Here is a 24,686-nt window from a genome sequence, read left to right on the forward strand (position 1 = left end):
CACGCATAACAGTGACTTGGGAAGACAAATGCCATCACTGCAAACCTCTCCTTCCTTCTTCTTCCCCCCAGCTTTATATACTGAACATGATGTTATATGGTCTGGAATATCCCTCTGGTCAGTTTGGGTCACCTGTCCTGGCTGTGTCTCCTCCCAACCTCCCATGCACTCCCAGGGTCATTGCCAGCATGGCTGTATGGAAATTAGAAAAGGCCTTGGCTCTGTGTAAGCCCTGCTCAGCAATGACATAAACATCTTTATATTATCAACCCTGTGTTCAGCACAAATCCAAAACACAGCCCCATACCAGCACTGTGAAGAAAGCTAACTCTACCCCAGCCAAAACCAGCACACTTTTTATTGCCAAATTCTAGTTTTCAGAGGAAGTTGAGTGCCAGTCAAGAGTGTTCTCAGTCTGGCCTTGGTTTTCATGTCAGATTTTCAACTAAGGAAACCTACTTGTGCTAATCTTAGCTTCCACAGGTACCAAGCTTGTCCATTTTCACAGGCTTGTTGTTGGACCAGTGAAATTGTAAAGCTGTCAGGTTGAAATGGATGCATATACAATTATTTTAATAAACAAAACCTAAGTGCATGCTTACTGACCTCTGCTTGGATGTGCCCTGTTAGGCATTTGACCATCTGGGCATGCACAAAAGGAGCAATAGGCTTTTATTTCTACCTTTCTGAGAGAAACATATGCATTTTTGAAATTCTTTTTCTGGTTGTATGTTTGCTTTACTTTTTTTCTCCCACAAGAACCAGTGTGGATTTTCTTGGCTGTATTGACTGTCCTTAAAAGCCCAACTATCAGTCTTCACATAAGTATGAAGATATCAGGCAAAACATTGGCAATTGTCACTTCAATTGCATCTGGAGAAAAGCCAAAATAACTTGTGGATTTTTTTCTGAGACATAAGAAAATATCACACAGTCCTTAACACTGCAGAGACATTCATCCATTTCCAGTGAAAGGGTGTCAAAGTGCTTCTGCTTGTGTGTGATGGGAGTGTTGCCATCTCTTGTCATTTTCTTTGCTGTTGATCCCACTCTCATACAGAAAGGGTCAGGTCAGATGCTTCTCTGAAGACCAAGTCTCCCATTTGCAGCAGGAAATCTCTCGGGCAGAGAGGATAATGTTACAAAACAGAGGCTAATATTACAAAACAGCTCTGCTGCCTCTGGCACAGTCTAGAGCATCACAGACCAGTAACTCCTATCATGTCACTCTTGCGGCACCTTATTATCTCTGTTTTTCTGTAAATCCGATCCGAGACTGTCATTACCAGTTTCAGGTAGGTGAACACCATCTGGGTGAAATAACCATGTGCCAGTGATGGGCTGGAGGGGGCTCTTGTTAGTTAATCATCCCTACCTTCCCTTTGATGAGTTAATTTGTCTGTTGAGCCATGGAGGAGCCCCCAAGAGCTCCCAGGAGCCCCTTGTTAAAATTCTGCCGACAAATGGGAAGATAGGGATGATTTCACTCTTTTTGCTGGAGCCTGTGCTATCTATGATATTGCTAAATCATCCATAATGCATAACTTTCTATGCAATCTTTTTGTTACAGTTCTGGAGGCACATTACTTCTTTGTGCATTTACTTTTTAAACATTGTCACTGGATACATAACCCTCCTGAAAATCTCATCCCATGAATTAAAGTTCATTTCAGTACTTCCATGTGGCTTTTAGTAGCTGGCATGCCCAGTTCCTTGGCTGTCATGCTGGGCCATACTCTTTTTTTTTTTCTTTCAGTTACTAAACACTGCCTTTATTTACTTGTCTTGTGGTAATGCCCAAAAACCTTGTAGTAGGGGGAGAGTCTCTTTGTCTGTACCAGTGACCAGCCCATCTGAGTTTTATGGTATGCACTTTGAAGTCCTAGGAAAGAGCAAAGATAGTGAAAGAAGAAAAGAGCTGGTCCTTGAGGCTTATGAGTGAAGATAAACTCAAGTTATTTTCCCTTCAAAGACCCGTGGGCACTGCTGTGTAGCCAGACTTGTCTTCTCCCAGGCAACTGGAGGCAGTTATGACCTGCTGAGCTTGCCCAGCCCAGGAAATAAAGTTCTAACCTACAACACAGTTCAGCGTTGCAGTTGTGTCAATGTGATTCAGGACTACCAAACCCAAGGAGAAGCTGCCTTAAGTAGTATGACCCAACATGGAGACTTATTTATCTCCAGACCTAAAAAAAGAAGAAAATTGAATTATTTTTTTTTTTTAAAACTCAACAAAACAAAAAACCACAGAAGACTAGGAAGCTACGAAATGCTATCATTTGGCAGATGCTCTGCTCCCTTTGTAGCTAGTCAGACAAGGTTTATTAGCTCTGATAGAGTGCTCTTCAGCCAGATCATGGTGAGCTCTTGCAAGGCCATAAGTATGCTTTTGCATAGTGCTGATGGGTGCTGTGGATGGATTTATTAGCTTTCACTAAATATTGATATTTCTCCTAGGCTGTGTTCTGAGAGACAACAAACCTCTCCCATAGGAACACAGGAAAAAAGTGATGGCAGGATACTGGAGTAGATCTGGAAGAGTGAGTTGAGATCTCACTGGGCTATGAGTTCTGTCCAAAGATGACTGTAATGTACCAAACAGGTTCCTGCAGAGTTAGTCAACTTCTCTGAGTTTGGAAGGATTATTTGGCTGTGTCTTGTACAGACACAAATGATTTCCAGGAATCTGTGATCTGCTGTGACTACAATCATGTTAGGGTCACCGAATCAGTTCAAGTCCAGTATGATCAGAGTAATAAACCACAGAGGGCCAGTTATCTGCTGGACCAGATACATACCCTTCTCCTGGCACTTGCAGTTCTGTGAACACCATCCAGATGCACTTAAACTGCCTCTCCATGGACTCCGTCTGGATCCAAGAGAGCTTGTTAGGGGCAGCCCCATCTGTGAGGAGGTGGTTTTTCTTTTTCAGGATCTCTCACAAGATTAGAATTGTGAAATTTATGAGTCTTAGATCCAAAGCTAAAGAAGGAAAGAGACATATCCCTAAACTTAAGCTTGTAGTAGTTCCTATTTCCTGAACCATGTTTTTGAAAATTATGGGTATATGTTCTTAAAGATGTGCCTTGGCCCAACAGGTATGTCAAAAACTCCCTAATAAATTGCTTTTGTGGGTACTGGCCTTTCCTATTAGTCTAGCTTGAGACACCCAGGAATGCTGCCTTCTCAAGCCTGTTACTTCAAGTTGCACTATGCACATAGCAGGAATTGCAAGCTGTTCTCTTCCACTTGATCTCCCATTATTCCCTCCTTCGTGATCACTCCAGCTTGCCCACCATCACTAGAATGTTAGCTATTTGCCACAGCTTCTGTCAGCTTGGATTTTTCCCCAAGTCAAATTCACAGAGATGACAAAAATCACTCATGTCTCTTGTCCTTCCATACACCTGCTTCTGGGAGTGCAATGACAGATACCAGTTTTATTGTGTGCCAATGTTACCACTCTGTTTACAGCAGATTTAAGAGTTTACATTAGGCCACAGTGTTATCTTCCAGTCTTCCTAATTCTATCTGCTGGCAATGCCAGCTATGTGGTTGGGGTAGACGCCCCTGTCCTAAAGGAATTTGTGTCAATTTCTGCAGGGACAAATCCTCCCTGTGCTAAACCGCTTTGCAGTATTTGCTCAAACTCAAATTTTGACAAAGACGTTCTGTCCACATCCACCAGAAGAGATTGCTTTTTTTTTTCAGATGCACTTGGAGGTAGATGTGTTGGAAGCTGCCTGTACCTGCCTGATAACTGAGACCGAGCATCTATATAGCACACTTCATGCCCTTTTCTAATTTGTCTTTGAACGACAAATATGTCTTCACTGAGTCAGCAAAAGAAGAGATCCTACAGTAGAATTCATTGCCCTTCTCTCCCTTTTAACAGAGTGGCTAGGTTTTCCCAATTCCTCCCCAAAGTCTGTCTTTAAAAGAACTTTTATAAAGACATCCCTCAAATATATTGTCCAGAACTCCATTATATTCTCTAGTCATTTCCAGTCAAGTCTCATAATATGCTGTTATTTCTTTAGAATCCCTCCCTGACCATGCTGGTGTATTCCAAAAAAAAAAAAAAAAAATTCAAATCTTTGTGAGAATCAAAGATGCACGGATTTGGAGACAGTCCACATTAGTGCTCATCACTATTGTCCTTAGAGAGTCAAATTTAAGAGTTGTATGTACATGACCTCAAAAAAGAAAAGCAGATTTCATTACAAACTTCTGCATTTCATAAGGAAACCAAGCACAAGTTAGCAGAGGTTCTGTTGGGAGGCTTTGCAATGAGAAATTGGTCAATTTTTTCATGGCTTCAGCTTTCATTGAAAGTGCTCTGCTCAGTTCTAAAATGGAATCTTTTTAAACTCTGAAACTGCTAACTGGTAAGCAAAACGTTTCTTATGGGCAAGGCCTTAGCAAACTAAGTGTGTGTGTTTGAGAAAGATGACAGGACAGTAGGGTGGTATAATAACACCCTTATAGCAAAGGAGTCAAAATGCTCATAGACTTGGAATGGAAACCTAGAAAATATTTAAGTGTTTGAATCCATCTGAATTCTTTCTGTGCAAAGGAAATGCATCTCCTGTTACATTGTTTGTACACTGCAAAATTCTTGAAGATATCTTCCTCCTGCTTTGTGAATACTTTTACATTTGGTTATGTGCAGGTGTCATTTCTGGTCCTTAAAGCTACTCAACAAATGAAGGATCAGGCCCACTTGACTGGTGTTTTACTTCTCTTAAATCCAGTAATTTTTTTGCATCAAGGCATAATTGTACCTAGAGATATTAGACAAACCCACTAATTCAGGCTCTATAACTCTTGACTGTCTTCCCAAATTGCATTCCGTGATTTGGTTAGATTATGTCTTATCTCTAACCTTCTTGCTTCAATAAACACACAATATCTAACTTGTCTTCTCCCACCTTATACACAAGGAAAATCATCAGCACTTAATCTGTTGCTGGCATTAATGGCACGATTCCTCATCATAATTCCAGTTCACTCTGCCTGATATCCCATAAATGCCTTTGAGAAAGGATCTTAGCCCTGATCCTGTGCCAAAGACACTTTCTTCCGTCTTCACTCCTGTCTGACTTTCTACAGACTTTGTACCGACCTTTGCAGGGTGATACACTTTTACATATGAAAGTCCTCAAACATGTGCCACATCTCAGGCTGTCACTTCAGCTCAGGAGGTCCCTAGCAGCAGATCCCTGATCTTGAGCTATTACTATAGCAAGAAAGCATAATCTCTTCACTAGCAAAGAAAAGAATGAAAAGAGGTTACGGTAAGAAGTGGAGCAGCAACACAACAGCTTTTCAACTCTCTGTCTGGCAGGTGGTCACACATTGTAGACACCTCATGTGCTGCCCTCCTGTAGACTCTGCTCCTTGGAACCCATGTGTTGTACAGCTGCCATCATAGCAGCCTGACAGGGATGACCAGGCTTTTGTGATTATTTTTGATTTTAAGTGCCATCCACATTCTAAAGTAAAATATTGTCCTACTTTGCTTATAGTAATTTGGGAATCTTTGAGATGAAGCTGTACTGAACACTCAGTTCACTTTCTCCTTCTTACGTTTCCTTGGGACAAACCTATCTGTGATTATTTATATGGGTAAAGACTTATCCAACCAGCTTTGGATGTTTTCTGGGTTTTTTATTCCCAAAGTAAGTTACTCAAGTAGAGGACCCCACTCAAGCAATATTTTTTGTGGATCCTTTGTTTTTCCAAGACACTTGCTGAGTTGCTTTTATAGCCCCTTCCTACTGTGTTTTGGGGGATTGGCACAGCTTTTTGTGTTAAGCTAGGTGGTCTCCATGCTCACTTTTGAACTCAGTCATGACTGTGTTCCTTCCCAGTAGCCCAGAATTGCCTCTTTTCCTTTAGCAGTGATGTTCTCCCTAACATCTGCTACATCATACAGGTGTCCTGTGTCTTTCTGGTATGGAATTACATCTCACACATCAGTCTTGTTCTGTTGTGGCCATTCACTACTGTCTCTATGTTAACTTTCTCTGGAAAACTCCATTCTGGAATGCTAGTAAGCAAATATGATGGTGACTTTTTCTGTACAAAAAGTGGCAAAATCCCCAAGTTCCATGAATGCACAAAATGAGCTTCCTCTTAGCTATGTTCTGTGACTCCAACACTTTTGACAACCATTTTTCTGTCCTCTTCTGACAACTGGAAGCTCATTTGAAAGTGCTTTGGGATGGGGAATGTGTGCACTTTTGGTGTCAGTAAAATGTTGTCCCTTGCTTGGAAGAGGAGGCTGATGTTCCTAGTTAGAGTCCTGCCCTCCACTATGTCTGTGAGCGCTCTCTGGCCTGGAGAAGTTGACTAATCTATGAGCATCAAATCCCTTTCTATAAAGCAAGGATTATAATCCTCCTTTCCTAATCTTGTCTACTTGAACTGTGAGTACTTTCTGCAGACACTTTCCCTTGTGTTGTGACTGGAGATCATTCAGTGCAATAGGGCTTTTGCCTTGGTAGTGCTAGAATATCACTTAACCAGGAAGAATTTAAATTGCAGGAGGTGGATAGTAATGTTAATCATCATAAGGAAGATGAAGCATTATTTTTGCTGTGTCACAGTGGAAGGAAAGGCTGAGAATAGGTGCCTAAAATCACTAAGTGCATACTTTCAAAGACAGGGCTTGCTCAGCAGCCAGGTGACAACAGACATGGTGTTTATTTGACAGAGAGGCTGTGAACTTAGCTCTTGACTCAAAAAGAAAACTTACTTCCCAAATGAAGTTATATGGAGGGTTTTAATGGCAGTTGCAAGACATGTGAAAGGGTTATGCCACTATGCATGAGCTGATAAAGGCACTGGGTGAGGGAATCTGGAATTCTACCACTAAGCATGAACACATTTATCGCTCTTAAGAAAGTCAAAGAAAAATAGTGTCTGAGAGGACAGGCTCTGCCAGCTCTAAGGCAGCTGGATGTGATATCTGCCCAGTAAAGGAAGACATTCCTGTTCAGCTGCATGGATGGGTTTTTTCTCCAGAAGGCCTTACTCCAGGTGAGGTTTTTAAATTATATTAAAAGTGATTAATACTAAAAAGGTGCAGTAAAACCAGGGAAGGAAAAAGTACTGGAAAACATACTAAAATATGTGCCTGAATCAGTTTCTATTTGATACTCTGGTTACGACAGTCATCCAGATGCCAAGACTGGCGTGGTACCGGGGACATCATGTGGAAGGCAGTGGGCAGGAATCAGTGTGCAGAGGCATTTGCTGCTGGAATCCTCTGATGTTCCTGATCTGAGCTTGTACAACGAGTACCCACAATGGTGTTATCTGCAGAAGTGCAGAGTTGAGGCAACAACAGCAGCAGGGGTGTTACACCGCATGACCGGTTTCTGCGGTGATGTCTTTCAGACTGGCTGTAGCACGAGTGAAATGTGTGTAAGGTCAGAGAACATTTGTGCTTTGCTTTGAAGTTTCTTTTTTTTTTATTATTTTTTATGTTTTGTGATGGTTTTCAGTGAGGAGCAGATGAACAGGTATCCTACTTAAGAGTACTTTAAGAGAAACTGCTTGTAGCCCAAAAAACCCGCAAAAGCCCAGTTTATATATTTTAAAGATGAGGTGGCTTCCTTAAACATTGTAGGGTCTTGCAGTTTTACCCCTGAGAAAACACTGCTAGCTCCGCCGTTCAGCTGGCAGGGATCTATGTCAGACCGTGGAGCTTTAGTCATATGCACGAGTCCTCTTATGGTACCAAAAATCATTCAGTTTTCTTCTGAAGTCACGGACGGGAGCTAAAATTGTCTTGCTCAGATATGCATTTTGGAATTTCAGAATTAAATGTAATAAAGTAGATTTTTATTTTTACTCTCTTTTGATGAGACATGCAATGAGAGAGTGAGGATGCTGTGTTAGAGCATCTTTTGATTTGCTATTTGCTATGTGTTAAACATTTATATTTCAAAGAAGCGTTTGTACCTATACTGAGTGTTTGGCAAATCCAACAGCTCATTAGATGTTAACAATAGCAACACTGCTAAATACAAAGGATTCATAGGCAAAGTACCCCTCAGGCTATATCTCTGAGAGAAAAAGTGGCAAATAGAATCAGAAACTAATTAAATAGTCAGCTAAAGCGAGCATAACTTAAAAAAGCTCTAAAACTACCAAAAATGGAAACATATTACAGTTATCTGCATTCACAGTGCAGAACAAGTTTGGTAGTATTTAAGATAATTCTCTAGTGCCTGCTATTTTTAGTCCAAGGGTAAGCTTCTGTAAGAGCCTTTCAGAGTTGCATCCCTTTAACCTGGCCTAACAAGCTAAGCCAGTAAGCTGTCTGATTTCCGTCTTACAGGAGGCAAAGAGATAGCTAAAACAAACCATTTGTGGTGCAAACGCTCAGCCTATCTTGTCTTAAGAGCTTTCTTTGTATGGATTTTTTTTTTCCAAATGTCTCAGTATTAAGCTTGCTTGTCAGAGACCAAATTGTCAGGCTTTGCTGTTTGGAAATGGTGGAAGCACAGGAATGAAAGGAAGATTTTATACAGGTAGCCTAAGGGAAATAAACATTTCTGCATTGCCAATGATCAAACCTGATTGAGGCAGTTTATCCTATTGCTATTGATGCATCTGAGAAAAAAGCAATGTATTTGGTTTTTCTAGGGGAAGGAAGGGCAGACATAAACGGCCTGATTTCCTTCTCATTTACACTTTGTTTGTCCTTGTTTAACTCCATTGACTTTGCTGGGTGATGCTTGGTTTGTGCTGCTCTAATCCAAGGGAAGCCAAGCTGGAGTCAGTGTTATGCTCCTTTTGCCACTGGCACTTGGATTTACGGCACTCTTTATCATCAAAACAGGGGGCAAGGCCATATGCAGCTGTAAAACACTGTGGTGCTCCTTGCACACTGGTGGTTTGGTGCTTCAGGTGGATAAGACTTTGCAGTATGACTCATTTACAGATAGCTAGCTCTTTCTTACTGGAAATACTATATGGTGGCGTGCCCTTTCCTCCCTCTTCAAGTGAAAAATGAAGGGCAAGTGCATTTATTTTCTTGTTTTCCCCCTTCTCTTCCTCACTCCTTTCCCTTCCTTTCTCCCTGGTGGTGTGTGTAATCCTTGTGTACGTTTACAAAACAGGATTTAATTGCTACCTAAACGTGAGTAGTCCCACACGCTCCTCTCAACCAGCTGAGCAAGGCTTAGACACTTTCATCTTGGGTTGTTTCCAATCCACAGCTCCCTTCCCCTCTTTCTTCCCCCTCATTTTGGATGCTGATAGAGCAGGAGACAATACCTCGATACAAAGGGAGGCCATCTGAGCCAGGAAATCGTAGGCTATGCTGAAGCCAGTGATCTGCAGGGTCCTATCTCTGGTTTAGTATTCAAATGGTTTCAATTTACTCATTATTCCTGGGGTTAGGCACGTCCCATGGGGGTTTGGCTGTGCATCTAGCAGCTACACAGGCTCAAATTACAACTCGTGTTAACTTCAGCAGGGATAACTTTTAAATTGAAGATGCACTTGACATGAACAAATAATGTCAGTGTATTTCCAGTAGGGAATGTGAGCACAGCGTGTACCACATTGTAGGCAAGATGAACCCAAGCCACTTTTAAACTCAATATCTTCCTCATAGCAATATAGTGCTCAGCACTTGCTTGCCTGTGGCTGGACTGCCATTAGTCCTGGGACAGGGCAGTACAGATACACAGTGCTGGAGCTGCTGCTCTCAGCTTCAGCATCAACATACACAGAGCGCAGAGGACCAGGTCCCCAGCTAGTGTAAATCTGCATACCTCTGTTAAAACCTGTGGAGAGACCCTGATTTATAGCAGCTGAACATCTGGACCTAAGTTCTTTTTCTTTAGGTTACAAGCAGGATTAAATAGTAGTACCCCAAATTATTTATTATAGGTGCTCTGGCAGCATCTCAAAGCCCAATGGTAAAACGGGACACTGTTGTGAAAGCAGTTATGTGAACACATAACAAAAAGACAGTCCCTGTCTAAAGAAACTTATGGCCTAATTATTAATGTTATTTAGTGCTTTGGTAAGTACAGCTGGACTTGACTGCCTGTTCTTTGTCATTTTTTAAGAGGTTAAAAAAAGTATGCCCAGGTTGATTTTCACCGTTTCTGATGAAAAAGAGACTGGTTAACATCAGTGCCTCACAAAACAAATTGGAATTTTGTACATCGTACAGATGGAGAGCTCGTGATCAGGAATATGGAGACTTTTAAAAGATGAGCAGAGAATGAACAATAAATTAAGTTTTGACTAAGAAGTAAATAGAAGAGAGGCAACTGCAGGGGGAACTGTAGTGTGCGCCACAATATGCATGCACTACCTAACTCTGCTAGACTGGTTGAGGGTAAATGAACATGGTAGCCTTAGTGTAAACTAGCAAATTAGTTTTACATTTTATTGTCAACCCCATTTTATCACCATTGTCTGTGAAGACTAGTGAACTGCAGGAAACTTAGAATCAAGCCAACGGTGCACATGCTCTAGAGGAGACTGTGCAACAGATAGACCTTCTGGGATGTTTATTTTTTTAAGTGTTTTCCATTTTAAAATCACCATTTCTACTTTAGAATTCTATTTGCATACACAAAATTACATTAAAAGAACATTAAACTCTTAGCACTGAGTGACAAATCAAGAAAATACATAGTTAAGGATATTATAAGACATATACGAATCCAGATGTTTCACTTTGGAAAGTGCAGATGCATATCCTCATCCTGAAGAGTATTCTAGGTGGTTGTAGGGGTTTAACAGGATGTACTGTTCAATCACTGTTTTTTAAGGCGAGGACTTACTTGCCTACTGGGACAGGCTTCCATTTTATTTTCATGAGACTGTAAAGGCTCCTTGAAAAGCCTGGCAAAATGCACTTGTGACCTGTGCTGTTAAACCCTGTACCTGATAGCACCTTCCTTACTGTAGCACGTCCACATTCTCACTTGGTGCTTCATCATAAAGGAGCCATTGTTGGTTTCAGCCTAGGACACTCACAGTACAGGTACCTGAGGTTTATTTTATCTAGCTAAGCCACCTCTCTAAATAGTATGTGTGTCACTCAACACGTCTGCTAGTACATATGAGGAGGATGTTTAAGCCATTGCTGTGACACCTGAAGGCAGCAGTATAGCTACATAGGAAATGCATCTTTAGTCTTGTAAACAAGATTTTGTGTTGTGTCTGATTAAACTCTTTTAGCCAACTCAGACCAGATAGCAGCCATCCAGTTAAATTACAGTAAAAGATGATGGGAAGCGCAGATATATTAATGATGTATATATCCATATATATATATCAAAATATACATCATATATATGACGCATATATATGATGGATATATCCTCTCATGACCAATTCATGCTGCAGCTGTAAGAAAAATCAGTGTTTCTCTTCCTGTCAGACATGACTTGTGTTTGTCATACATGTTCAACAGGCATGGTGGTAGATTTGATGAAGCTGAACACGCTGAAAAATTGAAACATCATAAAAAGCATTTAATAAAGTTGGTATTTTACAAATGCTGATTTCCTGGTCAAATTAAATTTCAATTTTCTAATAGTAAAAGCACCAGATAGAAGTGCCTTATTTTGCAGTTTAAAAAGGAATTTTTGATTTTGTATTTCATTTGCACAAAAAACAATCTTTGCATAATTGAACAAAATTTAAAAAATATATGTAAACTCTTCTCTGCTGTATTATATATAATTTTACCCTTAAATTTATATTTCTTTAGAGTCATAAATCTCAAGACAGAAGTAGGGATGATTATAGACATCCTGACACATACAATATAATTAAAACTAAAGCAAATGCAACACTGAAATAGAGAATGAACAAAAGCAACAAAATTGTGCTTCATAGTTTACCAAGGAAGGGTCTATACTACCATTCAAGTGCAGTTTTTAGAGATATTTGTCATTATGAAGAGGACAAACAGGTTTTTTACATCAATTACATGTGTGAAATCATCACTTCAAAATATATGTAGCCTTTTTTTCGCCAGGATATGCCGTGCTGCCTAACAAAGGTATATGAATGTTGAAAAATTTTATGTCAGTGCATAGAGAGATTAGTGTGGTCATGGACCATAAATCAAGTAAATAAATAAATCTGAGCAAGCAGTGCTTGACTATTTGGACTGAAATACTGCTGACACTATCACTGAAAGCTCTGCAATGGGGACAGTCCCAAATGTCTTCCCTGCCTTATGATGTAACCTGTAGCCTTCTTTCCCGTTCTTCCCTCTTTCTACAATACCCACTCCCCATTAGAGCTTGTCTGTACTGAGACCCCAAGAACTATAACTCGCTACCTTCCTGTATATTTTAGTGCATAATAATAATTAAAATCTCTGTCTGGGTTGGTGCTCAGGACCTTATTACGTGCGTGAACGACTACCTGTGAATGGGGAAGGGAGGATGGGTAAGAGATGCTGTTTGCTGCTCCAGGGGGGAACCTTCTGGGTGGTGAGCTCGGAGGGCAGCCTGCCTGACCTCTCACACCCTGGGCAGTGAGCTACTCATGTGAGTCAGGCTGAATGTCCTACATCCCCCTTCCCCAGCAGCAGCTCACCTGCTCCTCTGCTTGCCCATGCTTCCCCACCAGTGCTGGCAGGCAGCAAACGTCACCTCCACAGTAGCTCCTCTGGCTGTCTTGCACAGTGAAGCAAAACTCCCAGCCTTTCTTTTTTCTATGGCTCTTCATCAGGCTCTTCCTTCCCTTTGCACTTCTGCACTTTCCCTGCTCTTGTTTTTACACACCAGAAACGCGGAGTTTTGTGCTTTGCTGGGGAGCTCAGCCCAAATATAACCCACTGAGGGCTGGACAAGACATGCCAGGTCTTCCCCTGCAGCAGTTCCCCCTGCACCCATGAAGATCAGGTGGCCTTCCCTGGCACTGGGCAAGACAGCATGAGTAAGTCCATGGTGTGCCTCAGCATTACAAGCATGCAGGTCCTGTTAAGAGGTTTGGCGATGCTTTTACAGTGTCAAGTCCTTTGAAGTTAACCCCCCACACACTGAGCTAACCCAGTACAAAACATGGGTAGAGTATTTAATAATCAGCAAATTAGCCTATGTAGTCAGTAAATGTTGAGGCCCAAACTGATGATGATTTGCTTTCAAGTGTTTTCTCAATATCAAGAATTTTGATCTCAGGATCAACTATAAATTGAATAGAGTGACCTTTTGATACTGAGTCAAATTGACTGTATTTCCAAAGATTCTGTGGTTTCACTTACCATAAATTTTTAATACTGTGTTAGAGTTACGATTCCAACAATATCTTATCACTGGTCCCCTTAACACAGTCAATGGCACAATAACTTGCTCTCAGATTATTTTTTCTTTTCTCTTTTCCCCAAAATCAAAGATTACTATGATAGAGGGGAAGGATGCAGTTTACACAAATGAAATTGCAATGTCTTGCAAAAAGTGAATGAATTTTGGTCAGAAGATTTAAGATATGGGTTGCTAGCTGGATCCTCAAGTTTGTGAGATGAGTAAGTCAATTAGTAGCTCTTCAGTTTATTAGAAACTTAATTGCCAGGCTATAATGGAAACTTCTGAACTGCAACGACTTGTTAGAAGCAATAAAAAAAGTGACTTTGTGGTAGAAGAATATTTAGTAGGCTCTTTTAAACTGACATGTTTAGCTTAGAGCAGAAAGGTTAGATTTTTCACTTGAAAAGATAGTCCATCTCACAGGAGCTATGGCAGTATTACTTTGGGTGATCAAGGGCACGATGTTAAAGAAAAACCTCTTTGCAAATGGCCTGTGCTGTGGTTTTGTGTTGTGATGCTTTGATACGAAATACTTGACAGAAGTTTTACGATGTCAGGTGAGCATGTCTCTCAGAGAGAAAGCAACCTGAGTTCAGTTACCAAGATTAAACATAAGAACTTTTTGAGAAATAAACAACATGTTGAGTATATTAATATTAACGATGATGATGATGATAATAATAATATTTTTGTTACTCTTATGTTGTTATACCCTGAAGAAGGGAAGGGGGAAATGGATGCTACAGGTGCTCCCATCTCCTTCAGCCTGCAGACCTTGTGCACATCCTTCCAGTGGTGCCATAATGTCCCTGGGAGTGATGCTGGGGGTTTGTTCCCCTCCAGGAACCTAACTCTGGAAGTTAAGCATTGCAGCACCTGCATTATGTAGAATCACACTGTTTATTTAACATTGTTTGGGAGGAGAGCAGAATGGTAGAGCACATTGCTTCAGATCTGGACAGTATCTCCAGGAATCCAGCTGGAGCGAAGTTTTTACATAAATACGGGGATGTGGTTGGTCCTACAGGTGAGATATATCCATGATCTGTATGCTGGGCAGTGGAACTGCTGAAAGCAGAAGTCAAGCTCTGGATTCAAGTAATCTTTGCTTGCAGGTGCATGTGAAAAGTATGAATATAGCTGTCTCCTTCAAGAAAAGAAGATCTCTTGTTTCCTTTCCATACCCTAAAGGCATTTGCACAGGGGTGGTGATAATTAATCCCCATATTTCTACTTCATATAAAGAAACCTGGCTGTAATTTTCTCCTAGTGGGACTCCATTTTGTTTTTAAAGATAATTGATAGCTCTGGACTTAAGCATTTCAATTATGGGAGTGTCTCTTGGGGACCAGACTAACAGACCTTGGAAAAACGTTCTAATGCAAATGCATCATGTGAATTTTTACTGTAAGACAGCACACGATGCCTAAGGATTTGCAAAGCAGTTGAACAGTAAAAAAAAAGCTGAGATACTTCTCAAAATATATTGTGGCATCTGACTAGTTGTGAGCTGGTAAGGTGGAACAAGTGGTTCTCCACATGGACCACTAATTCATGTTTGGTGCTGGGTATGGCCAGCTCTAAGTTGAGGAGAAGGAGGCAGTTACCTTGGACAGCACATAGAAAAGGCAGAAAAATCACCATGACAGCACTGTCTGTGCCAGTGCCATGGCAGGTTGGCTCCTTCTGCTCCAGAGGAGGGAAAACTTGGGCTGTAATTCTTCCCTTTCACCGTCCTTGACCTCCGTTCTCATTTTTGTCTGTCAGGAGTAGGAATACCAGCACACTTCCTACCCTCCCTGTGCTTCTGTCCAGCCTGTGGCTGCTTATCCTCATGTGGCAAAGCTTGGTTTGTGGGGCCAGGGCTGAGATACCATCTGCCCCTACTCGTGCCTGTTTGTGGACAGGAGGTGCTTAGGGCCTGGGTGGTATTGATGAACTTTTTGGTGCCTTTGCATCCTTATGTGCAAAAAGGGGTGAATCTGTACCCCTCCTTTCTCCTAGTAGTATGAATCTTAAGGACATTCATATTCCAAAATCTGTCATTAAGGAATTAAGTCCTGTTGGAAGTCCCAGATGTACTCAGAAGTCAATTTTGTGCGTTTGAAAGTAGTTGTCATAATGTATTAGTATTTTTAGATCGCTCAGATATTTTCAGCTGGAGGAAAATCTTTTATTTTCTTTGTTAATTGTGCTATGAATAGATCACAGGCTACTGAGGAGAAATGAGTCGATAATGTTGAAATGGTGATCCCTTGTGAGTTCTGGTGTACACCTGGCTGCTCTGAATTGCTTACCAAGCTGGGCTGCTGGAGCAGTGACAGCTTCTACCAGCTGTGGATCTGTCCCAAAGTTTCCTGGGCTTTTTATGAAGACGTGGCAAGCTGCCACTGCTCCCAACTCCTCGGGGCTGTGGATTAATAACGCAGTTTAGACCCCGATCTTTCAGTATGAATCACAACGGGCCTCTGCACTATTCAAATTGTCAGTAAAGAAACTTCAGAGCATCATCATTCATTATCTGATTTCACTCCTTGAGATACAGTTAGCAAAAGTTGTGCACGTACTAATCACAAATGAAATGCAGAGGGGAGTCAAACAGAGGGAAGATGTTGGAGATACTATTAACATTTTGAAAAGATTTTTTAAAGATGGGCTTGACCCTTTTCTGGAGTGAATCAGGATACCCATGATGATGGCAGGAGCTACAGTCCTGAGTCAGGACATCTGCACGCTGGCTTCAAGGTTTTCGAGAAGAGATCACAGAATCACAGAATGGGCCAGGTTGGAAGGGACCACAATGGGTCATGTGGTCCAACCTCCTTGCTCAAGCAGGGTCATCGTAGATCACATTGCATAGGATTGCAGCCAGATGGTGCTTAAATATCTCCAATGAGGGAAACTCCACAACCTCTCTGGGCAGTCTGTTCCAGTGCGCAGTCACCCACACGGTAAAGAATTTCTTCCTCATATTCAGATGGAACTTCCTGTGCATCAGTTTCTTCCCTGTGCCTCTTGTCCTATTGCTTGGCACCACCGAGAAGAACCTGGCTCCATCATCTTGACACCTTCCCTTCAGATACTTATAGAAATTGTTGAGGTCCCCTCTCAGTCGTCTCTTCATGAGGCTGAACAGGCCCAATTCCCTCAGCCTTTCTTCATAAGAGATGCTTCAGGCCCTCCATTGGACGGGCTCCAGGAGCTCCATATCCCTCTTGTACTGAGGAGCTCAGAACTGGTGCACCTCACTAGGGCTGAGTAGAGAGGCAGGATCACCTCCCTCCACCTGCTGGCAATGCTCTTCCTACTGTACCCCAGGATACCATTGATCATCTTGGACACAAGGTCACACTGCTGACTCATGGACAGCTTGTTGTCCACCAGGACCCCCAAGTCCTTCTCCACAGAGCTGCTTTCCATCAGGTCAGCCCCCAGCCTGTCCTGGTGCATGAGGTTACTCTTCCCCAGGTGCAGGACTCTGCAGAAGTCTTCGTTGAATTTCAGACAGTTTTTCTCTGCCCATCTCTCCAGCCTGTCGAGGTCCTTCTGAAGGGCTGCACATCACTGTGGGATATTGGCCACTCCTCCCAGCTTTGTGTGATCAGTGAACTTGCTGAGGAGGCATCTGCCCCTTTATCCAGGTCATTGATGAATAAATTAGACAGTACTGGGCCCGATATTGAACCTTGAGGAACAGCACTACTGACAGGCCTCCAACTAGACCCTGTGCCACTAATTACGGTGCTCTGGAGTCTGCCATTCATCCAGTTCTCAATCCATCCCATTGTTCACTCATCCAACCCACACTTCCTGAGTTTGCCTATGTGGATATTGTGAGAGGCAGTGTCAAAAGCCTTCCTGAAGTCAAGGTAGGCAACATCCACTGCTCTCCCCTCATCCATCCAGGTAGTTGTTTCATAATAAAAGCAATCAGGTCCATCAAGCATGATTTACCTTTAGTGAATCCATGCTGACTACTTCTGATCACCTTCTTGTCATCCATGTGGATAGAGATAGCCTCCAGAATGAGGTGCTGCATCACCCTTCCAGGGGTTGAGGTGAGGCTGATTGGCTGGTAATTCCCTGCATCCTCCTTCTTGCCCTTTTTGAAGATTGAGGTGACATTTGCTTTCTTCCAGTCCTCAGGCACCTCTCCTGATCACCATGACCTCTCAAAGATGACCGTAAGTGGCCTCACTGTGGTATCTGCCAGCTCTCTCAGCACTTGTGGATGCATCCCATCAGGCTCATGGACTTGTGAATGTCAAGTTTGCCTAGGTGTTCTTGAACCCAATCTGATGGTAATGACAGTGGTTTCGTCATGTTGCATGATCTTTTTTAAAGGAAGAAAATTTAAAGAAAAATCACAACATGCTCACTCTATGCACCCTAAAGGGATGCATGTGAAAGACAAGGTGGATGAGCCTCTGTTACACCTCAGTCTTTGGCATCTGTGGCCTCTATGGATTGCTGACAAGGAACAGGTATTACAGATTAAAATGCTAACCACAAGGTGAACCCAGCTCCATCAATAGTCAGAATAAGCAAAAGAGAAAGAATCATCAGGGGCAGAGGATTTAAATACCTTTGTGTGGGTAAATTATCAACTCATTTCACTGGCCAAAGACAGAATATCTCTGGAGACATTTTACTGAAGGCAGAAACCCAATTAGATTGTTACACAACTATTAAAGTGTTTTCAGAGAGAGAATTTAGTGCTGTAGAAATATTAAAGGATTAGAGCAAAGCATGAAAAGCAGAGAATAGCCCAGTTAGAAACTTCTCATGGTCTTTAGACTCCTAGATCACTCATGTTTGACTATTGGTTGGTGTTCTGGCAGTTTACCGCTCTTGCATTCGCCAGTACAGAGTGACACCAATACCAAATTTTATTTTGTTTCAGACTTAATGGCATTCTGGATACACTGGGAATTTTTGATGTCAGAAACATGGAAGCATATGCATTTTGTGATATACTTGGGTTCCTTGCCTCTTTCATCTGGGTGAAAATTTACAGAGATCAAAAAACTTCTGGCTCCAACATGTTTATGTTGAGTTAACAACCATCGATGTTAAGAACTTCATCCACTGTGACTGGGAAGTGATTCATAACTGCTTCTGCATTAAAAAGAGCCAGTAGTTAACAAGATACAGTCATTATAAATTGTTTTCGTAAGAGTTTAATAACTGCATGTATTTGCCATGCATCTTTACATTTGAGATTATCCTCCACCTCTTTTACTTACACACTATAGTTCATTTAGGTGGTCTAAATACTTAAGATTTACTCCTTTAGATGGAAACAAACCCTTTCAGTGAGATCCTGCTTCAAGTTAGGGATATGGTGCAGTGAGTTCCAGAGAACATACAGTGCATCCTCTGACCTCGGCATAGATGGAAGGTGCTCAGCTGTTTCTGACTCACTGTGCCTGTGTGATGAGCAGGTTGGATGCCAGTCTGAAATGTGAACTTCTGCAGTGACAGTCCTGAAACTGTGAAAGAGCCTGCATTTGGCCATGGAGTTGCTTCTCCCCAGTGCTGTCAACACCAGGACTCAGGCTGTAATAGCAAAGGAGAAAGCTGCTGCTTCAGTGATTATTGCTCAGTTGTTGATGTACCTGACCATCTCTCCCTCCACATCTCCCTTCAGCACCACTTCTGCTGTATCTGATAGTTGTGTTTCTTTATAAACAGTAATTTAGGACAATTAGGAGCAATACCATAGTTAAACCTTTAAAAGGCTATCTAGCAATGTCATTTTCTTTACTAATGTGTTCCTGCTTCCATGTCGTTTGTGAATAGACATGTGTTAGCCAGCTAGTGTGCTTCATCTGTGGTGACTTTGATTTATTTGCTCTGTAAATTGGGACTGAAGCAATAATGGAAAGTGACATTAATTGTTTAACAGAGTCCTCTTTGTCACATCCTCTGCTTTCTCTGGGGTGTTTGAATGTTGAAACTTGTACAAAACTAATTGAAATTGCTGTGATGAGGATCGGTGTCCACTCAACTTTCTGTTCTTGAATGTCAGCACACTTGAATGTCTGTTTAAAGCATGAGAACTGAGCAGCTAACAGCAAATATCAGGATTTCTTCTGGCATGCTATTATTAAAGAAGGCATTCCTTGTTAGAAATAGTAACACTTCCAGCTTAGTTGTCAGCTTTATAAGATGCAGGGCTCAGCAGTGTGCCCCACCAGCTAGACTTGCTGAAGAAGTTCCTGGTGTGGGGCTTGGGGTCACGCATCCAGACCCCCTCACGGCCACCCCAGGCCCAAAGGCTGGCTCTCACACCATTTATCCCACTGCCTGCAAGGGGCTTGAAATGCCATCGGGAAGAAACACTGGCACTTAAAATGCTTTTTTGCCCAATAATGCTTTTTCTTACTATTCTAGAAGGGGCACCATAATTTTCCTATTTTCCTCTCAGAAAGTGACTGTGAAAAGCTGGATGTGAGTTTTATTCGCAAGGTGGCTCCCCTCTGTCATTTCCATCCTCTGCACTCTGAATAATCACATCTCTGTGCATGCGTCTGCTTGGTATGGTGGAAATCACCTGATACTGGAACTTGGACACTTTTTCTCAGTGGCCAAAAAGCCTTTTGGCCTTTTAAGTAAGTGCTTCTCCTTAGCAGTAGCTTGCCTGAGTATTTATTTGTTTCTTGGAGATGATGCTGTAAGCACCAGTACAGTTTGTGCTCTGCCTTAGCTTTCTAGCTCAAAGACAGCTTTTATGTTAGAAGCCGTGAGGTGTGATTTGGCAGAGAAGCCTGGCAGGAGCAATTATCTGTGTGGTTTATGATCATCTCTGTTTGGAGTCTGCTAGATAAAAGTATTACTGAAAAAAGTCATGCTAAGGGGATACCCAGATTCACTTGATGATTTTAATTTTTTTTTTGGTAGTGTAACTTGGCAATGTTTTGTTGTTGCCTTTTCTAACTTCTTTTTTTTTCATGCTTGTTTGTCTTACTGATGCCATTTGTCTTGCTAGTTCACTCCTAAACTTTGAGATTTGAACTTAGCTGAAGTCCTTTCACAGGGTGAACATGGAGCATGATGGAACTACTCTGAAGCTAGTATCCCTGGAATCAGTGAAAGGCTTTTCATTTACTTTAATAGTACTAGGATCAGCCTAGGAATCCCAGATAATTGATCTTTCAAGATCGATTTCCAATCTTTCTGAAAAATAAATATAATGATTTTTACACAGTTTCTATTTCTAGTTCTATTTTCTCAGTACTCAAAAAATCTCTACCTTAATATACAGCAGGGACTATATTTCATTAAAAAATTGGAAGGCACTTAAATTTACTCAATTTGACAAAAAGAACTGTTGTTGCTGAAATAAGATATAAATTAACATTACAGCCACATCTGATTAGGAATTAATCTACTTTTTATAATTGCAGTCTGAATTAGATAAATGCATACATTGAGCACGCAAATGACGTAATTCAAAAGGATAACTTCAAAGGTAACTGGCCTAGTACATATCTTTAAAAGAAACCCAAACAGCCTGCCATTTATAATATGAGTCCTGCTGGCTATTCTTATGCAAGAATACTCAGGAATGAGAAGCTGTTTATTTGGGTTTGGAGCAAGGATTTGCAGAAGTTGTGAAAGGAAACCCTTTCTCACTTACACTGAACCTCCTATGTGAACAAGGTTTTCCATATTTCACCGGTGATTCATTTTGGTTTCCTGACTAGCTGTCTGATTCTTGCAATTTTGTCAGGTCAATTAGCTGGTGTTCAATGTTGAAAAGAGAAAGAAAGAGACAGCCTGGGCTGACACCATCATTAGGTGTCAGTATTTTAGGCATATCCTGTAATACAATCCCTGGGTGATTACTTATCGTTGTTAACACTTGATAGAAAAAAGGATTGTGGAAGAAAAGCAAACTAGCAATACACCACAGGTGCAAAGTGATTTCTCTGGAACAGAGATGGATCATTTTATTGCACCTAATTACATCTTCTGAGATTCTGTTGCAGGTTACTGTTTCAAGGGCTGATTTAACTAAGTGTTGTCTGCTTGTTCACATACAGAGACATCGTTTTTGTTCCTTTTCTCTTCTCACCTTGTTCCTCTTTTTGTTTTGTCCTCTCCCACAGAAGATAGATGAAGAGAGCGAAGCAAACTTGCTAGCTGTTCTCACTGAAACACTGGACAGCATCCCTGTGGATGAGGATGGACTGCCTTCATTTGATGCATTGACAGATGGAGATGTGACCAACGAAAATGCCGCTAGCCCTTCTCCAATGCCCGACGGCACCCCTCCAACTCAGGAGGCAGAAGAGCCGTCTCTAGTAAGAACCCTTCCTACTGTTTAACAGGAATTGGATGTGCCTCTGGCTACCCGCTGCATGGGTATGATGTAGTCACAGTAAGGTCTGGACTTTTCATTTAGACTGGAGAGGAAAATCAAGTAAAGAACTGAAAATTAAGCGGGGGAAAAAAACCCCATCAAATAGTCAAATAGCTATATGATGATTAATATAGCAATCTGTTAAAATGCTGTTGAAAATATTGTTTTTGAGACGTGCTAATGGGGCTGACACTTTTGCTTATCATTCTATTGGTATAAGCCAGGGTAATGGCTCTTAATTTATATTTCATTTCTTGGGGCTCTTTTTGTTATGTATGTTTAGATGTCATTTTTGGTGATCTGTAAAGAAAGGCCCAATGAGTCTGGTGGGATGCGGGGCTAATTTTGGGCCTTTAACATTGATTTGACCAGTAAGCACCAGCTTAGTGCTAACCAGGGCAAAACTGAATCTTGGGTGAGGATGTGGGTGAAACATTATACACATTTTGCTCAGTAAATCTAGTTTGAGACCTGATTCTGTTTCTGCTGAAAGCCTCTTATCACTGGGAGCAGAGCCAGATACCTGCATCTTGACACTGTATCCATTAGTCTGTTAAAATTAATGTCTCTGTCTAGATCAGAGACCTCTTCTGTCAAACAGATCACCAAGAATTTCATTTTGCCATGGATTCAGAAATCCAAGATTCCTGTCATTTCTGCTTGCCTTGCAGTATACTGCAGTAAAGGGAGCAGAAATGTGCTGCCAAGCCAGAAGAAATTGAAATCCGTTTACTCTTGAGGAATATCAAATCCTGCTTTCTAGTTTATTGTTGAAATTGATATAGCTAATTTTAAGTAACTATGCAAAAAATGTAGATAAGTCATTTTAATCCATAAAGATGCATAACTTTACTCTTTTCCTTCCACTTCCCTTTCCCTGATGTGTTTGTAGCTTAAGAAGCTCTTGCTGGCTCCAGCCAACACTCAGCTAAATTACAATGAATGCAGTGGTCTCAGCACACAAAACCATGCAAACACTAATCACAGGATCAGAACAAGCCCTGTGGTTGTTAAGGTACAAACTTAATCTTTATAATAAGGGAAAAAAAAGTGTAACAAGGTCTTCTATGCTTTCAGCAACAAAATAAGCAGTAGATCTGAATGTATTGCATTAATCTGCCTACTGTCTTGTAACTGCTTTAAAAAAAATGTGAATGGATTATAGGCTGGGTTCCAGAAAATCACCTGAGCTCCTTTATGCTCTGAATATTTCATTTATGCTTTTTCTCTTGGCAGAGTTCAGTTGTAGTCCCACCGTCTGTTACTCTTGCCTGCTTTATTGATACACAGAGTAGGAGGGGGCGTGATAAAATTTGCTGATGGGCTGGTGTTGTTTATGAGTGACTCCAGGATGCGGGATGAGCTAAGACAAATGACACTTTATTCTTGGCAAAAAATGTATATTAGACGTTAATTGGATAGAATGGGGAGCTCTGACAATTCTGTTAGCAGGCAGTATTAAACAATGTTTGTCTTGCCATTCACTGTAACTGAAAACGGACTGTTTAGGGGTACTTAAGAGAGTTGTGAATACTGGGTCAAGCAATCAGCAGCAAATTAAGGTTTAAACCAGCTTATTTTTTTGTTCACAGTAAAGGCGCTGTAGGGTCTTGTTAGTTACATGTTGCTGAGTAGGAACATTGCAATGTAGGAGAAATGAAATAAAAAGCTGCATAAATGTCATTTAGGAATTTTAAATGTAATTTTCTTTCCTTGTTCTGCAAACAGTTATTCACAGCTCATAGATCTAGTACACTTAGACTGAACACTTCATTGAAAATCTCATCTCTTCAGAAAACCTATATCCATTCTGATAAGGTTCAGCTCACTAATTTTAGTTTTTATTTTATTTTATTTTATTTTATTTTATTATACCCTGTTTTTAAGACTGAGAATTCATGGAGCAATAAAGCAAAGAGCATTTGTCAACAGCAAAAGCCTCAAAGACGTCCCTGCTCTGAACTTCTCAAATATCTGACTACGAATGATGACCCTCCTCAGACCAAACCAGCAGAGAACAGAAACAGCAGCAAAGAGAAATGCACCTCCAAAAGGAAGCCCCATCTGCAGTCTCAGACAAATCATCTGCAAGGTAGGTGTGGGACTGCAGAATACAGCTTTGGTACCAGCAGGGAAGCTGAAATACTGTGGTTGGGAATACCCTTGATACTATTTCTGTTCTTTGGATTAGTGTTGTAAATCCAGAATCTCTTCTGTGTAAAAACAATTTTAAAACAGTATAATGGAGTTAGAATTAGTTAGGTAGATTTAGTTTTTAGACAATTTTAATCCTTTATTTATTGCCCCCAGGCTCAGAAAAAGAATCTCGGGTAAAAAAGTTAAACAAATACCACATAGTAATATACCAAGCTAGCTGGAGATACTTTTTCACAGAGAACTGTACCACTAAGAAATCATTATACCCCTAAACAAGCTGGGCAGGCCAGTTCATTAGTGTGCTTCTTTCTTTTTTGCTTGTATAAAACTGAAGGCATTGTTAGCCTGCCACATAGTCTTAAAGAGACAATAAATAGTGCTCTCACTGCTACAGAGAAAGCAATAAATGTGTCATTCCTGTTAAAGCTGGAATGCCAGTTTGTAACTTTATTTTATAAATAGTTGAAAGTTTAGCTGCCATCCTGATCTTTCTCTCTCGTTTTTGGATTCTTTATGGCCAAAACTAAACCCTTGTGTTGACTTTCAGTATCCCTCGATGTGTAAAGAACTGGTCTATATTACAAGTAGTGTCTATGACAGAGATGCAAGAACTTAAAGCCTCCTCTCTCACTTTGTCTCCCCCTCTTCCCCTGTCTGTTTTCCCAAGATAAAGGAAAGCTGTAAAAGCTTACGAGCCCAAAGGGAGCTTTTTTAAAGTTACTGTTACTTTAAAATACATCTAGGTGTTTATGTTGACCTGGCATCTGGAAGGCCAGGTGCCTATCTCAGTCACATCAGTGCAAATCCGGGATGACTCCACTAAAGTCAATGGAAGTTATCTGGCTGCAACAGAGATC

The 24,686-nt window shown here is 41.1% G+C and overlaps 1 protein-coding gene across 3 annotated transcripts in view; it reads left to right on the forward strand.

Moving 5' to 3' along the window:
• Positions 1–24,686, forward strand: part of PPARGC1A (PPARG coactivator 1 alpha) — a 367,599-nt gene that overhangs the window by 312,980 nt on the left and 29,933 nt on the right. For 2 of the 3 annotated variants that reach the window (XM_017828835.1, XM_017828913.1), the window contains exons 3-5: positions 21,419–21,613; positions 22,565–22,687; positions 23,560–23,764. In XM_017828835.1, the coding sequence (XP_017684324.1) occupies positions 21,419–21,613; positions 22,565–22,687; positions 23,560–23,764 (523 nt within the window). Of the gene's footprint in view, positions 1–21,418; positions 21,675–22,564; positions 22,688–23,559; positions 23,765–24,686 lie in introns of those variants that run through there. The other variant, XM_017828996.1, reaches the window with a different exon arrangement.

The sequence above is a fragment of the Lepidothrix coronata genome, unplaced genomic scaffold (genome assembly GCF_001604755.1).
Source record: "Lepidothrix coronata isolate B3197 unplaced genomic scaffold, Lepidothrix_coronata-1.0 Scaffold0, whole genome shotgun sequence".
NCBI classification, from domain to species: Eukaryota; Metazoa; Chordata; class Aves; order Passeriformes; family Pipridae; genus Lepidothrix; species Lepidothrix coronata.